This window comes from Antrostomus carolinensis, unplaced genomic scaffold, assembly GCF_000700745.2.
Source record: "Antrostomus carolinensis isolate BGI_N321 unplaced genomic scaffold, ASM70074v2 scaffold16576, whole genome shotgun sequence".
NCBI classification, from domain to species: domain Eukaryota; kingdom Metazoa; phylum Chordata; class Aves; order Caprimulgiformes; family Caprimulgidae; genus Antrostomus; species Antrostomus carolinensis.
This window is the reverse complement of record NW_010322680.1, coordinates 18310-35587: the sequence shown is the minus strand read 5'-3', so window position 1 is coordinate 35587 and position 17278 is coordinate 18310. Positions and strand designations below refer to the sequence as shown.

Genomic DNA, 17278 nt, shown 5'->3' with positions numbered 1-17278 from the left:
GGTCCTTCTCCTCAGGGCTGCTCGTGATCCAAAGCAGACAGCACAGAATCGCCGTTTCTTATCCATTTGATTCTGTGCATTTTTATCCAAAACACACACTTCTACTACAGTCAGGCTTCAGAATGAAACACACAGAACTGATGCAAAAATGCTCTTTTATGGATTAGCAGGGTGCAAAAGAGCCCAACGTGTGCAAATGTCCCTTGGCTTGTGTCACCCCACAGGACATTTAACGGGCAATGGCAACGCAGAGGAGCACTACACGATGGTGTTGTGACTTTATCGAGCACCAACTATGTGAGACAGGAATCACTTTGGCTCTTCAGTGCTGCTCGCTTCTGAGAGCCCTCCAACCTCTGCTCTAATGGCTGGTTACTGCTCAACATCCCCAGTGCTGATGTCACACCTCCTATTTAACTGGCGAGGAGGTGGTTGTCTACATGCAAAAATAAAGACTGTTAAGTCCCCCTTCTTGGGTTTAAGAATATCTGTATTCATCCCCTGCAGAAGACAGGATTAAGTGGATGTAATGTTACGCAGCAAAAATAATCCCTGTGCTAGTGCAGGCTGCTGCCTGGTGTCGTGTGTTACCAAACCAGCACTGCAATGTGCACTAGAAGGGTGTAAAGACATCGCTGCAGGCGGAGAGCGTGTCCTTGAAGGGTTGAACCCTCTGAGTTGAGAAGGTGGGGGGTGGGAGAAAAAAATTAATAATAAAAAAAAAGCAGGTCAATAAGGTAGAAGAAGTGTGGCAAAGGGGATTGTCCCATGTTCTGGAGAATTCAAGGGGATTCCCATGGTATAATTTATTTGCAGGTCACTTTAAAAGGTGACATCACTACGGTGTTGTGTCACCCTCCAACGTAGCCCTAATTTACTACGTATTACAGGAGTTTGTGAAACAGCAACTTCAAGTATTTAAAACAGCAGGAGCATTCATCTGCCAGAAGGGTTTCGTAGCTGTACTGCTGTTTTAATTGGTCTCCAGTGTTACAAGTAGATGAGGCTGAACCATTTCTTTCTTCTAAGGCTGTGCATTAACTAAAGCCACAGCACAGGAATTAATTAAACTTTCTTATGGCTCCTGTATAGATGTGTCTGCACATATAGAATTTTTAAATTATAAATCATGCATGTGTTTAAACATTCATGTTCACATGACGGAAGCCTTGACATGGAGCTCAGGGATATGGTTTAGTGGTGGACTTAGTAGTGCTGGGTTAATGGTTGGACTCCATCTGAAGGGTCTTTTTTCAACCTAAATGATTCTATGACTCTCTATAATATTTGAAGCTACCTGCAGAGTTTAACTTGGATTTAATAAGTGAAAGTGTCATCATTTAATTAAATATGCAAAGCTAAGCATTATTCTATGTGGGTCATATTTTGCATCTTCCATTTCTTCCTTAAAACTGTCAAGGAGGTCAGAAGGGTCTGACTCAGGGATGAGGCTGTTTGGAGACTTGCCTGCACTGCATGATCCGAAGGGAGAGGAAGCCTTACCCTTTACCAGCAGGTGGTAACAACTCCCCTTTAGCCTTCGCCAGTGGCTTGTGTGGAGATGGTGTTGGAGAAGGAGAAGGTGAAGATGAGAAGGACCGTGATCTAGAAAGGAAGGACACATCACTCAGCTCAGCCTCTGGGACTGCAGAAAGCTTTCCTGGCTTTTGATGCATTCAGCCACCACTCCCTCCTTTGGCTAGTGACTGCATCCCAGGAACTAGTCCCCGTGGGTCTGAGATTATCCTAGTTTTATATTTGGACTCTTTTCAACAGAACTAACTTCTGTCACCAGACTAGTGGTAAGAGCAGAAAACAAAAGGAAAAAAATAGGGTCAGCTGCAAGAGAGGTACCCTGGGGTATTCCACACCAACACCTGAGGCTTTCTCCATACTCCCTATATTCCCTCCGTAGGGAGAACATGTCTACAGGAAAGTAAGTGGGATTTTGACTTGCAAGTTTAACATGATTTGTTTCAACTTGTTTTATGTTCCTGTAACTCCTAATGCAGAGTATCCTTTAAACAGCAGCTAAAAAAAAAACAGTCTTGGGAGAAAGACACAAAAAAAATACATCTCACCAGATATCTGTAATTTCTGGACCACAAGGAGAAAAAAAAATCAAGCAGCGTATATCAAAAATCAAGAGTGTATATATTTACCTCTTTAAATAGAAATCCCAGTGCAATAGAAAAGAGATGGCAGTGACTTCTTCCAGCTTATATCAAAGCCAACAGATCAAAGGCTGTTTCCTAAGATCAGGACTGACCAAAGAGGCAAGGCACTTGCACAGCACACCCGATGCTGAAGTGATTCACCCCACTGCCAAGACTGGAAGTGCCCTTATTGCAGCCTAGTACCTCAGAAAGCCAGAAACCTCAGTGACTGGCTTTCTGAAGAACAGTTAGGCACTTGGGTGTTCCTCACCCTCCTACCTTCTGAGAGAGGCATGCTCATCAAAGTGTGTCACCTATGCTTGGCACTGTCCCACACAGAACAGAGCCTGGAATGGGGTAGATAGAGGAAGGTCAGCCTCCTCCCCAGAAACATGTTTGTGCCTCTGTTGAGATCAACTCCCACCTGAGCCTTTCCTGGGAGAAACTACTTCTCCAAAAGTGCCACTCTGCACTCCCACCAGCTGTGTGATCTACTCTGGGTATCTGTGTGATTTCAGCTCTGAAGAGGTACCTGCCTAGGGAGCCAGTTCTCCTACTATGCATATTCCAGACTTGGGAAACTGTCTGCAGGGGCAAGGAAGTGGCAAGAGTAATAAACATGCCACTGTTTAATCAGCATGGGACACTGAATTGCTACTTTGAAGTACCAGGAGTATCACAAGACACAACTACTTTAATAAAGAAATGTGATTTGCCTCTTTAAATAGAAATCCCAGTGCAATAGAAAAAGAGATGGCAGCGACTTCTTCCAATCATAAAATGCAAATGATGGAAGTGTTCATCTCAGCCAGGCTCTTACAACTGCTCAGCTACCACAGGCATGGGAAACAGCCCAGTCACACCAGCACGGTGCTGTGGGTGGGAGTACTGGAGAGAAGAGGGGGTGGCTGATATATCTGCTTCATTCAACAACCAGGCTGCCTCGCAGTCTATTGTATTTCCCTCCCTCAGGAAAGTGCTTTGACTGTTTACTTTTCAAGAGTTGGTTATTTGTTTTTAAGTAGCAGTAAAAAAAATAGCTGGTAGCAAGTGTTTGGAAACCAGTATACCATTACTTTCAACTCCAAGGAGCCATTACCTGGACCTGCTGCCTGAGAAAGAGCTGTGTCTTGAAGAGCGACTAGAGTAAGAGCTGTAAGATGATGATCTGGATCGAGATCGTGAGGAACCTGAACCAGAATAGGTGGACGAACGAGAAGAGGACCTGAAAGAAAAATATTAACAATTCAGCACCTCTTGAGAAGTCCTCCAATACCAAGGTCTTGTTTCCAAATACATTCTTCCCAAGTTCTCAAACACTGCTCCAAAAATTACCTGCCTTCATTTTGGTGGCCTGTCAGGACTAGATCCTCTCCTCAGTCTCCATTCCCTCCAGTACCACCTTTTATTTTAGAGAGGATCTGTGGTTGCTACCCACTCTGCACCCTTGAATGGGGCTTCCTTTCCTTTCCATCCTTTTTTGGGAACTTCTTCTGTACAATTTTATGTCTTTTCACCAGACAATCCCCTGATAGGTGGGGTCACATGGGAGAAAACATTAAAAATCTCAAGTGCAGTGATCCCAGCAAGAAAAGCGATCTACTTCAGGAGGGCTTTGGTTTTTAGATCCCTATCTTCAATTCAGCATCTTCCTCATTCCTCTCTGATACTTTTTCCACTTCTTTTCAGGAGCTTCAAGTTCAAGCATTTAAAGAAAGTGGAGAACAGCTTATGCCTCAACACCCCCAGATTCAGGGCACTTCTTTCTGAAAAGTGTTTTTTCTCTCACACCCGTTGGTTTCCGAGCTCCACTGCAGCTCTCTAAGGCTCTATTCAAACCTCCACAACCCCAGTTTTCCCCCACAGCATCAGCACACTCTTCCTGGAGTGGGCTCACTTCATCCCTCCAGAAATCCTGGAGTGAAGAAGCTGCAATTTTTACAACTTCCAGCTCTTTCTGCTCCTATTAAGGTCAGTTTTCATCTAGTGAGCTACTGATCATCTGGATTGCTTCCAAGTCTAATTTCTTCAAAGAGTTATTTTTTCCAAGGACTTGTCTTTTCTTCATCCTCAACAGATCACATCACAGCAGCCAGAGTCACGTGTCCCCTTTAGCTTCCATTTCACCATGTACATACTGATGTCCACAGCTGTCACTGAGCACCAAGCCTTGAACTGCTCCCCCAAACATCTCAGCATCTTGCATGGACAAGCCACGTCCCCCAACACACCAACAAGGCTCGGATGTGACATGTTCTTTGCCTTCCACTCACCTTGAGGAGCCAGAAGCAGATGCTGAAGAAGCAGAGGTTTTTCGGCGCCTACGTGCACGGCTGGGAGAGACAGAGACCCCGAGTTTCTTTTTGGGGGACTTGGATCGGCGCCAAGGGTCCTTCCATTCATCTGCTCTCTTGGACTGAGCGGTGGTAATTGTGGTTGCCTCCTTCTCCTTCTTTGGTGGCTCAGGCTGTCGGCTGGAAAACAAAGAGGAGTAAAGTACCTGGGATTTTTAATATAGTTAAAGCTAATAGAAACACAGGGCTAGGAAAAGATCTCAGAAATTCATTCTTCACATCACTACTAGCTCTTCAAACTCCACTGCAGGATATCCAGCATCATTTTGGGGCGATGGAAGTGCTAGAACAACTATCACTGTGTAAATCAGTGACTGCAAGCCCATCAAAACAACAGTACCTGCAAGTTTTGGGAACTACTTTTGTCACATTGACCAAGCAGTGACCTGCTAGCCCATTTCAGCTTCGACTTTTGGCCTCCAATGAATGGACACAAGCACATGTAAGATGAAAGGGAAGGGGAAACTTGGTTCTTCCTATGCCTGTGCCAAGTAGCTAGAGCTGGAGCAACCCAAACCTGGTAGGTAGAGACCCCAGCACAATACTACACAGAGCTAGACTAGGGACAGACTTTGAGCAGGCATCTGAAACGCCATCTCAACACAGCCAACTGCTGGAAACAACCAGCAGGCACCAAGAGAAGAGATTCAGCCTCAATTACTCTCCTCCAGTTCCCTTATCAGAACACCATGTGGGACTGTGCCACAAGCCTTACCACAGCCAAGACAGACTGATGTGTTTTTACCTTCACAAAGGGGATGGTTACCTCATCACCTGAGCATAAAGCACTTTGCAATGGCTGTTTTATCACTGGATTATTCTCTAGGTGCTTATAAACACCATGGAATACTTGCTCTGCTGCTGTTGATAGCCATGAAGATGTGACCATGAAGTCAGGCTAGATACCCTCCATCTGCTCCCTTCCCTTTTAAGGCTTCTACTTGCATTTCCCCTTTTTTCTTTGGTTCTCTGAGCTTCCCTTCTCTTCCTCAACTCTTTGAAAATAATTCAGGGCTAACTTTTCAGCATCTGCACCAGATGATAGTTCCTTAAATACTCCAGGATGAGTTTCTTCAGGCTTAAACTTTATTACCTCTCTTATCTACAGGTGATTTAACTTGGGATTTTTTCCTCACCCTTGCTCTAACCTGCACACAACTGTTCCAATTACCTGCTTAAAACCTCCTCCCTCGGGTTTTAGGCAAGGTCTGTGCTGGCTTCAAGGTTGATGAAGTCTGTTGCACTCATCCAATTACCAGCACGATGATGGGTTGATTCATTTTCTCAAAATAATGAGAATTTGGGGGAGGAAAGGCACCTTCCACGGCTGGGTTCAGCCAGTACCACCCCATTAGTCACACAACTGAAGCAACCACTCCCCACGCAACTTCCTCTGCCTTTTCAGATAAAAAAAAAGCAACCTCCAAGTTTTCTAATAATTCTACAGACTGTGTTTCTTGCCACGACACTTTTTCAACAGACAAGAGGATAATTAAAGCTCTTGGTTAACAGCCTCTTCTGCCCTTTGAAGGTTTCACTAGTCACTAAGAAGTCTCATCTCCTCCTTGCTTGGCAGTATTAAAACAGTCTCAACACACTTAAAACTCCTACAGCCTCTCACCTCTGCCCCGACTCCAGAACTTGTACCTGCTAAATTTAAAATCCAGAGCAGCATCCCACGCTTTCCTTATCTTTGCTGCTACAACTCCAGCAATTTGACAATTTCTCCCACATCTCTGTTGGTCTGGGCAGAATTTTACGGGAGGAGAAACACTTCTTTCACGTTCACCTCTCCCACAAATCTCCTTCCAGCTTCAGAAGAGGACGCTTACGTATGAGCACACTAAATTGCTGACTGCCTAGTTAAGAGAGAGAGTCCCAAGCAGGGTTATGGCTCAGCATTATTCACCAGCATCTTCATTTACCATCATCACCCTTTCCAGTGCTGCTCTAACATCCACCATTTAACACCACACGTGTTATTTGCGGTGGGTTGGTCTAGTTTTCCATTATTAGAGCCACAATTATATCTGAGTATCTAATCATGGAGGAAGACCATGACTCTGAATATGGGGTTGAGATAGACTGGAATTATTGTTTATACTCTGATAACACTAAGCAGTCGTAGCTGGGGGTCAAGCTCTCATTCCAGGAGATGTAGTACATACTCATTTTGAAGCCATCTTGGCCTCTGGAGTATCTTCAAAGCAACTCAGTGCAAAGTAGGAAGACAAAGAAGGTTGGGAAGAGCCTACACACCTTGCAGCAAGCAGCAGGCTCAACAGCAGCAGAAGGGAGGAGAACACAGTGCAAGGATGTTAATGAATTATGCTGGACTATGTCCTGCTCTGATGTCCCTTCCTGAGGGACCACAGTCTGCACGCTTTGGGAGATGTAGATGGAATATTCTGCTGAGAATACCAGAGTACCAGAATTGCTGAGATTGGAAAAGCCCTTTAAGATCATCGAGTCCAACCATGAACCCAACAATGACAAGTCCTCGACTAACCCATGTCCCTCAGCACTGTGTCTACACGACTCTTCAATCCCTCCAGGGATGGGGACTCCACCACTGCCCTGGGCAACCCCTTCCAATGCCTCAGAACCCTTTCAGCAAAGAAATTCTTCCTCACATCCCATCTCAACTGCCTTTGGTGCAACTTGAGGCCATTTCCTCTTGTCCTGTCACCTCAAGATCTGGATACAGCCTGCTGAGAAGATTTTCACTGCAGTGTCCAAGGTGACAAATGTGAAAGCCAACAACTAATGAACAACCTTGCCTCTCTCCAGGCTCAGCTCTCTCCCGCAATAATTTTCAGAAGGAAAAGTCTCCTACAGAATTTATTCTCTGTCTCTCTCTCTCAGAAGAACAACTTGCCCACATTCATGTCCAACAGCAGCACATCCTGGGAGCTGGACCTCAGCTCTGACCTCACATGGGAACAACTTAGGCTGAACTCCACAACTTGGGCGCGAGCTCGGAGCAAGGATGACTATGAAAGCAAATCTCATTACTTGCACCTCTTACCTGGTTTGATGCAATTCTCTCTCGATGAAGTCACTTTCTGGAGGAAAGGTTTTTTTCCCCAGGAAAACCACAACAGAAAGCCTCATTTCTGGATCTGCTTTAGCTTTTTGACTCAGCACTAAATATGTTACCATACTATAGCCAAGAAAGAAAGATGATGATGTTCGTGTCAGGACATTTTCAAAGTCTTTCCTCAAGAGTTACCTGCGTGCTCAACGTGTAGCATCACCAAATAAAACTTGTTCAACTTAATACAAGGGACTGGTATCTGATGCCACTTGGCTCGTTTCTTCCAGTGGAATTCAGGAGTCAGAACTGAAAGTAAGTGAGAGCAACTGCCAAGATCCTCACCATCTGCCTTAGACTAATGTCTCAATTACGGGTGTCACCAAAGAGACTCTTAGATGCCAGCAGCTCACGGAACACTCAGCGTTTCAATCAAATTTACTCCTGCATATTGATACTGTGCAGTTGCTGGGTTGAAAGCAGAGGAAGCTGTAAGGCTCACAGAGGAAAACCCACAGAGAAGAGGCAGCAGGCAGCTGGCCCGTGGCTCCCAGCCCAGATCAGGCAGGAAGGCTGCCCAGAGCTACAGCAAATACGATAGCTGGTGCTGCACTGCTGGGTGGGTTGAGTGATGGGATTCAATCCTGAGAAGGGGGAGGTTTTCTCCTCATTTTCACTCTTCTGACTGGGTCATTTTTCCTTCCCATCTTGTGGTGGATTTGGTGCTTGTTGGAGGTCTCTATGTGACAACACAACACCTTCATTCAACAGGGAGAGGAGAGAGAAGAAGAAAGAGAGGAGAGAGAAGAAGAAAGAGAGGAGAGAGAAGAAGAAAGAGAGGAGAGAAGAAGAAAGAGAGGAGAGAGAAGAAGAAAGAGAGGAGAGAGAAGAAGAAAGAGAGGAGAGAAGAAGAAAGAGAGGAGAGAGAAGAAGAAAGAGGGGAGAGAGAAGAAGAAAGAGGGGAGAGAGAAGAAGAAAGAGGGGAGAGAGAAGAAGAAAGAGGGGAGAGAGAAGAAGAAAGAGGGGAGAGAGAAGTTTGCTGCTGGGTCAGTGAGTCCAAACAACCCACAACAGGATCTGAACAACTGTGGGAGCTGACCCACAGTGAACAGAGGAGAGAAGAAGCCTGGCTGTTTTGGGGTGCCTGATCCATGAGATCAGCTCACGGCACTTTATATGAGTTCATCCTCAGCCCAGCACAATTCTCCAGCCTGCTGCAGGCAAACCTAATGCACTTTGGCACAGAGAGTGGCTGGCAAAAAAACCCTCCTACGCCATCAAAGCACACGAGTGAATCCTGGTCTCCTTATTCACCAACTTCCAATTTTTAGGAAACATCTCAAAATCTGGAGAATTAACTCCCTAATTAGATAGATCTATACCAAGAGGTGAAAAAAAATTGCAAAGGGAGTACAAGATGACAAGGGGGCCTCCAAGAAAGCTGGGGAGGGACTTTTCATAAGGGCAATTAATGACAAAACAAGGGGAAATGGGTTTAAGTTGAAAGAGGGGAGGTTCAGATTAGATATTAGGAAGAAGTTCTTCACTGTGAGGGTGGTCAGACACTGGAACAGGTTGCCCAAGGAAGTTGTAGATGCCCCCTCCCTGGAAGTGTTGAAGGCCAGGTTGGATGAGGCTTTGAGCAACCTGGTCTAGTGGAAGGTGTCCCTGCTGCTGGCAGGGGGGTTGGGACTGGATGAGCTTTAAGGTCCCTTCCAATCCAAACCATTCTATGATTCTAAGATGGACTGATCAAAACCAGCTTCATTTCCTTCCAGAGCTCCAAGGAGCAGCATCCTGCATCACCAGGAACCATGAAAAAAGTCTACAGAGCTTGGCTACTTCCGAAGCCCATTTTAACCTTAAAATAACTAAATGTTTTATTTTCCAGAACGAACACGTTAATGTCTATTTGGCTGGAATTTAATTACAGCAATCAAGCAGAGAACTGAAGCTGAACGTGGCTTTGGCAATGAGAGGAGGAACAAAGGCAGCTCCAGCTGGCAAAGCAAACCACAGGGTAGGTCGGCCAGCTCTCGACCGCACACGCTCCGGCTCCCAAACAAACCCGGTTTGAAGTACGTCACTGAATTCAACAAGAATTTGGATGGAGGGAAGGGGGGGAAAAGTGAAGCCACACGGTTGAAGTTCTCCTCCTTGATGTATTATGCAAATGACACCAAAGTATTTCTCATCTTAGAGGGGGGAAAAAAAATAAGCTTGCCAAGGACCAGTGCTTCCTTCCTTCCTTCCTTCCTTCCTTCCCCCGTCTCCGCGGGACACGGTAACGCAAACCTTATCACCCATGGTCACCGGTGACGTCAGCCTGGCTCCAGGGCTCCTGTTTTTGGCCGGTAGTTACAGCTCAATTTTCTCCAAGAGGAAAGTCCACCGATGATTTAAAAGCCTTTTGGTTTCTTGCAGGAACTCAAGCATTGCGTCAGCGGCCCCGCCGTGACTTTTCCTTCGGTGTCAGTGGAATTTTCCAGAGGAAGTGGATTCGAGGAACGACTGGAGCCATGTGCCAAAGCAGTTGTGAAGGGACATGTCCCCCAGTTGTGAAGGGACTTGTAATTGCTGCAAAATCAACTCCAGCAATTTGCATTGTATGTTGGAAGATTTCCCCCCCCGCCGATCTTGGCACAATAAAGTCACTTGTAGGGCTGGAGAAGGACCAAGAGCTTCCAAAAGCCACCTATGTGCAGATACAACGGGAAATGCTGAACCTTGGAGCCAGTGCTAATTGATCTTGGTGAAATATTAACAAAGGACATGCTTTTCTCAAGATGTTTTGATCTAAAGCAGAGTTATCAGTTGCTTTAAAAAAAATAAAGAAAAGAAAGAAAAAAAAATTTCTTCAAAGTCTGATGGGGAGAGGCTTTGAAATTAAATAGTGGAGATACAATCTGAACCTACAGTATGAAATCATCACAGCAGGTAGATAAACATATCTGAGATGGGATCTACCCTAAGGGCTGAGCATTTGATGCTTTAAGATCCTTCTTCTAAATGAGAGCGACCTGCACGCAGCGATTCTGCCCTGGTTTTTGCAATGTTTTAATCAAATCCAGTGTGGGAGATCTCTCCAGTAATTCTGACTCTGAAACGTCACAGAAAAAAAAACCACATTCCTTGAGATCCACATCTGAGTCACTCCATGCCCTTCTTCATCTTGATGTAGGGTTACGAAACCGTTCTCCTTTTACTGTGGAAGTGGAGGCAGAAGCCCAAGAATCATGAAGACAAATGAAAACTCCAGTCAACAGAAACGCTTGGTGGAGAACTTGGAGAAGTTTTGCTGATTTGGTTCATGGAGAGGTTTTTATTATCGCTAACTTCCCAACTGAACCGGGAGTAGAAATGAAAGCAAAGCTGTCTAACCAGGTTCCATGGCTCCTGCTGGAAGCTACACCACAAAAAATGGGGATGTAAACAAGTTATTATAGAATCATAGAATGGTTTGGTTTGGAAGGGACCTTAAAGCTCATCCAGTCCCAACCCCCCTGCCAGCAGCAGGGACACCTTCCACTAGACCAGGTTGCTCAAAGCCTCATCCAACCTGGCCTTCAGCACTTCCAGGGAGGAGCAGCCACAGCTTCCTTGGGCAACCTGTTCCAGTGTCTGACCACCCTCACAGTGAAGAACTTCTTCCTAATATCTCATCTAAACCTCCCCTCTTTCAGCTTAAACCCATTTCCCCTTGTATTGTCATTAGTTGCCCTTATGAAAAGTCCCTCATTAAACATTATCATGTTTATCACCTCGGCGTTACCATACAGAGCACTCGATGGTGAGTCTGGGGCATGTTCTGTACGTGGGGAGAAGGTAAATCCTCTTCTGGGCAACACAAGGCAGCATAACAGACCTGCTCTGTGCAGGAGTAAAGGTCCAGCTCAAGTTGGAGCTGATAAAACTCTCTTCAGCCTGGGATACCCAATGTCCTGGGACCATTTCTTTCTCACTGCACTCCAAGAAGGTGCAGACACCTGGAGAGCAAATCCATGTCTCTTGACAGAGGCTGCTTTTCCCCCCCTCAGTAACTTCTCATTGATGTTAAGACTAATTCAGAGCGCTCCCAGGTCTTACCAATGCCCGACTCAAAACCAGGAAGAGCACACCGTTGTCTCTCCTGCCTACTCTTCCTCCTGTGGCAGGACAAACAGGAACAAATGAAGGATTCCTTATAAGAAACAGCCAACATTTCCCCAGGGAAAACTAAGAGCAGACAAAATCCACCAGCCTACTGCACCGTCTTCAAACAACAGGATGAGATGGTGGTGGGACCAAGGGACAGGACAAGAGGAAATGGGCTCCAGTTGCACCAAGGGCAGTTGAGATGGGATGTGAGGAAGAATTTCTTTGCTGAAAGGGTTCTGAGGCATTGGAAGGGGTTGCCCAGGGCAGTGGTGGAGTCCCCATCCCTGGAGGGATTGAAGAGTCGTGTAGACACAGTGCTGAGGGACATGGGTTAGTCGGGGACTGGTCAGTGTTGGGTTCATGGTTGGACTCCATGATCTTAAAAGGTCTTTTCCAATCCAGGTGATTCTGGGATTCTGTGTGAGATGTTCTTACTAAGCCCACCAAACCACCTAGCTCTACTCAAGCAAGAGCTGCTTTCACACAGAGCCCCCTACACTCAAAAAACAGGGATCAGATCCAGCTGGTGGTGTGGGGAGACCACCAGAAGCTGTCGAGAAAGATGACGACAACCCAGGAACACTTAGAATTACAGATTCTCCTGAAAAAACGAGTTCAGTCGGTTTGTGATCACACACACACACACACACACACACAATCATGAATCACTCCATTTGCATTCCCTTACTTTTGCCACTCCTTTATCTAATCAACCTCATTCCAACACTTTCTAACTTGCAAGCCCTGGGTAACCTGCATTCATTGATTTGTGGATTCCAAGTTATCCTGTTCATTAACATACTCATTCCAGAAATTAACAACGACCTGTGACAAAGACAACTTGAAAAAACAACACAAGGGTGAGATCTGCTGAGGGAACACGTCACCTTTTGTCCCAGGGTCTGCAGCATGATAGAGCAACTCCTAATTGAGGGTTCCTGCCACCTCAACAGAAGCTGGAAAGGAACACAACGCTCCTTGCTGGAAGGGTTTCCAGAAGGATTTATGATTTCTTACAGACTAGCTGCCCTTTCTGACATTGCTTTTACATTTTACACCGTCCTTACTCGCAGGTGTTATTTTTATTTTTTAATGGCTGGCTAAGTGCACTCCATCAATCATCTCCAACCCAGGTGAAGAAAACGTCCTTCCTAAAAACTGGTGTGTGTGCAATAATCACAGGACAGTTCACTGCTCCTTCCTGGCAGCTTCAGAACTGCTGTCACCTCCTGTCCAGGCTCTGGGACATCTCTGAGGACAACGGCCACCTTCTCTTCACCCCACTTGGCACCAGCATCTCACAGATTTTGGGGTCAGGATTATTATAGGCCCAGATCAAACTTGTCTGCACAGAAATAGCTTTTAGATCAGACTTCAGGACAAACTTCCTTGAGACCTGGAGATGACAAGTTTCTCACCCAAAGGTTCATTTTGCCATGCTGCTTCTCACCAGGGCCCACAGCAGAGGCAGCCCAGAAGGCCAATAACCGTATCCTGGGCTGCATCAAGAGAAGCGCGTCCAGCAGGTCGAGGGAGGTGATTCTGCCCCTCTACTCCGCTCTTGTAAGGCCCCACCTGGAATACTGCATCCAGTTCTGGAGCCCCCAACATAAGAAAGACCTGGACCAGTTAGAACAAGTCCAGAGAAGGGCCACCAGGATGATCCAGGGGCTGGAGCAGCTCTGCTGTGAGGACAGGCTGAGAGAGTTGGGGCTGTTCAGCCTGGAGAAGAGAAGGCTCCAGGGAGATCTTATAGCGGCCTCCCAGTACCTGAAGGGGCTACAAGAAAGCTGGGGAAGGACTTTTCCTAAGGACAACTAATGACAAAACAAGGGGAAATGGGTTTAAACTGAAAGAGGGGAGGTTTAGATTAGATATTAGGAAGAAGGTTTTCACTGTGAGGGTGGGCAGACACTGGAACAGGTTGCCCAAGGAAATTGTGGATGCCCCCTCCCTGGAAGTGTTCTCGGCCAGGCTGGATGAGGCTTTGAGCAACCTGGTCTAGTGGAAGGGGTCCCTGCTGATGGCAGGGGGGTTGGGACTGGATGATCTTTAAGGTCCCTTCCAATCCTAACCATTCTATGATTCTATGATCTCTCAGAGGTGGGAAAGAAACCTACACCCATCTCACAGACCTGCAGCATTGGGATCTCTGCTGCTTCTTCTTCCTCCTCACTTGGTGGACAACCACCCAGTACTACCTCACCCAACCAGGCAGCAACACCAAGGCTGCTGCCCTCACCAGCAGGTCCAATCCCTCCATGTCCCTCATTGCTTTGGAAATACAAACCACTAACAGGTCCCACGACACGACTTGTGTTGCTTAACGTGCTCCTGAAACGATCAGATTCGCTTGGATGAAGCGGGATAAAGAGCTGTGCAAGAAGGATTAAAGCAAATTACTCTTTCTGTGTGTGCAGGGCCTTTGCTCACAGCTAAAGATCAGCAGCCTGGGTGAGAACATCTTGCACTGCTCTTAAGTTTCTTCAACTAAAATATTTCACGCCACTTCTTTATCCCTGCAATGCTTTGCACAACAGTGAGCTAGACTGGAGAGATAGAGATAGAAAGGAGAAATTTTGTACTCAGCAAAAAAAATCAGTCGCAGCCTGGGGCATCAGAACTCGTTCTGGAGATGGGGAGCACGAGGACGAACAGCCAAGTTATCCCTTTAATTGATCATAAAGTGCCTTGGCTTGTTTAAGGGTTCAGTGCCTGAGGAGGGAAGAGGAGTAGGAGGAGGAGGAACAATTTTACTACCATTGCAATCTCAGATTATAAACTTCTTTGAGTGTTCATCTTAAGCTTGGGAAAAAAAGAAACAAAACAAAACCCAAACCAAAACCAAGGCATAAGGCAGCAGAAAAAGTCCAATCCTCATGTGACAATCCTGCCTGAAGCCCAAACACCGCAGTCTCTCCTTTTAAAAGGTTCAAGGAGAAATATTTGAGCCCGTTAGGGTTTGCAGTCTTTGTCTGTTGTTAAATTCTAATCCTCCTCATCTGCAGCCAGCAGTGATGCCAGGAATTCCTCTGGCTTCTGCGTGTTATTGGCCTTAACTGCTCCACTGCTGTTTAGAGATCAGATTCAACCTTCCTGCTTTCAATACAGAATCACAGAATCCCAGACTGGTTTGGGTTGGAAGGGACCTTAAAGCTCATCCAGTCCCAACCCCCCTGCCAGCAGCAGGGACACCTTCCACTAGACCAGGTTGCTCAAAGCCTCATCCAACCTGGCCTTCAACACTTCCAGGGAGGAGCAGTCACAGCTTCTCTGGCCAACCTGGGACACTGGCTCACCACCCTCACAGTGAAGAACTTCTTCCTAATATCTAATCTAAACCTCTCCTCTTTCAGCTTAAACCCATTTCCCCTTGTTCTGTCATTAATTGCCCTTGTTTTCCTGTTCCTGCCCATCAGCTTTTTGAGTTCTCCTTCATCCCCTTTTACTCTGCCTTCTCTATGTCAGTCTATTCCTTCCTCCAGCCTCTACTTGAAGGAACTCTTACATTGATGGACAGACTGACATCTACCTGTAACTACAAACACCCTCAGCTCTGCCTTGGGCAAAGCTCCATGTTGGTTGCACAATCCCTGTGGAGCAGTTTTCCAATCTCCCCAGCTCATTAGTAAGGGAAGAGCAGGACGGCGTGGGCTCCGGCTGGAAGCGGCGCTGCCTTTGGTGCCGGAATGTTAACGGGCAGTTACCTGGAGCCCGACAACACCTGGAAAGGCCAGACTTGCCAAAAGCTGGGATCTAGTGATTAGGGGAAGCCCAGAGTCTATAAATAAACCCTCAGGTGAGCGTTACGCCGCTATTGTGCATCCTGCTGCCTGGGAAACGTAAAGCAATCCCAAGCTTTTTATATACACATTAAACAAACCGAGGAGCTGTTTAATGCCCAGGTGCCAAACCTGACCCTCTGCAGCGTGGCACGAAGGTATCTGGAGAAAAGGTGAGACGGTTCCAAGAGTTGCTCTGCCACGAGGAAGTTTGGAGCTTGTCAAAAAGGTTACGTGGGATAAAAACGGCACTGCCCAAAGCTAAGTCACGGCGTAAGAGTGACGGAGGCTTCTGGGGAACGCAGGGAAACAAACTGCTGGATGAGGGATGTCTTCTCCAAGGAAAAAAGAAGCTGAATTATGCTTTCACTTTTTTTTTCTTACAAAAAACCCCAAAACCTTATTTCTGCAGTTTGATTTTCTCTGCTGACAAGAGTTTCAACAGTTCAGTGAAGTCCCATTAAGAGTATTTGGAGAGGTGCCTTCAACAATGTAGGGTTTTTGGGTTTACTGGTAAGTGTTCCCCTTAATTCCACTCTCCTCTAAGAGGAGATACTGTAAGTGCTGACCTAAGGGGGTTTTTTTGTGATTTTAAAGCTTTCCACTCAATACTATCTCTGTATTCAAGATAAAAAATACAAATGCTTCCTTCCACCAGCTTTTAAAGCCCCGCAAAAATGAAGGCAAAAGCAAGCCCTGCTTGTTGTCCCTCCCTCCCAGCTCTCTGCATGGCCCTAGAGTCATCAACACTTGTGATACAGGACAAGGCTGAGAACACTGCCAACAGCAGATTCTCTACCATCCTCTTCTAGAAAGAATTATGGACATAAAATAAAACCAAAGAGGTGTACCAAGGACTATTTTTAATTTACCAAGAAGTTTGTTTTGGAGATCCAAGAGGCAATCACAGCTCTCTGAAGTGGTGCTTATGTCAGAGAGGGGACACAGGAGGAAAGCAGATGTGTATCCACAAATCATGTCACGTCAGGAACACTGTAAATCCCATCTCTCACCTCACACAGATGGTTACAGAGGGGAAGATGGATGTGAGACTGGTGAACACGACCATGGTTCCTACCCAGCAAACCTTGGGCAGCACAAATAGGGAAAGCTCTCCCACAGAGCCCTGCCCCATGACCCAGGATGAGTGTCAAGGGAAGGAGTAACCAGCAGCCTCAGCCTTGCACGCAGCGGTGACGGTGACTGTGACTGTTAGTGACTAACACTTCGAGCTGCCAATCAGCTGATGTCACTTTCAACATCATCATCATCACATGGTTCTGGAGAGCAAGATCTCTTCCATCGCTAACCCAACGAGAGCACAAACCAATAGCAAATGTGGTAATTAAGGTGCACAAATTACGGTTGTAAGTGAGGATTATAATTATAGCATGTAATTAAATGTATTCCTATAACCACTCTGACACTGTTACTGCACCAAAGTGCTCACAAGACACCTTCAAACTGTTCTGAAACTGGGAGTTCCTCTTGGAAAAAAAGGGTAAAAAATCAGCTTTCCTTCTAGTAAGGCAAATAAAAACTCTGGGGCAGATTCAAGACTAAACTCTGCTCCCACCTGAAACCACACAATTCCACATAGCACCTCGCCTTCTTAGCCCTGTTCTTCATTAAAACACTCTTCCTCACACTCATGATGTTTCACATCTTCCTCTAGTGCTTGAGAAACAGACATCAGGTAGAAGGAGAAGCTCCAATAAGCCTTGGGAAGCAGGTTCCCTGCACCCCTCTTCACCCCGAGACGCACACACACAGGCTTCTGCACCCACATGTTCCTCGACACGCTGTCAGAAGACT

At 46.2% G+C, this 17278-nt stretch overlaps 1 protein-coding gene across 1 annotated transcript in view; it reads right to left on the bottom strand.

The window, feature by feature from the left end:
• Positions 1 to 1503: 1503 nt before the first annotated feature.
• ZC3H18 (zinc finger CCCH-type containing 18) overlaps positions 1504 to 17278 on the bottom strand; it is a gene marked incomplete at its 3' end in the record, with an annotated part of 30765 nt that continues 14990 nt past the window's right edge. The window contains exons 9-11 of the mRNA XM_010170330.1: positions 4430 to 4630; positions 3256 to 3381; positions 1504 to 1605 (exon numbers count right to left, since the gene is read on the bottom strand). Coding sequence (XP_010168632.1) covers positions 1504 to 1605; positions 3256 to 3381; positions 4430 to 4630 — 429 coding nt within the window. The remainder of the gene's footprint in view (positions 1606 to 3255; positions 3382 to 4429; positions 4631 to 17278) is intronic.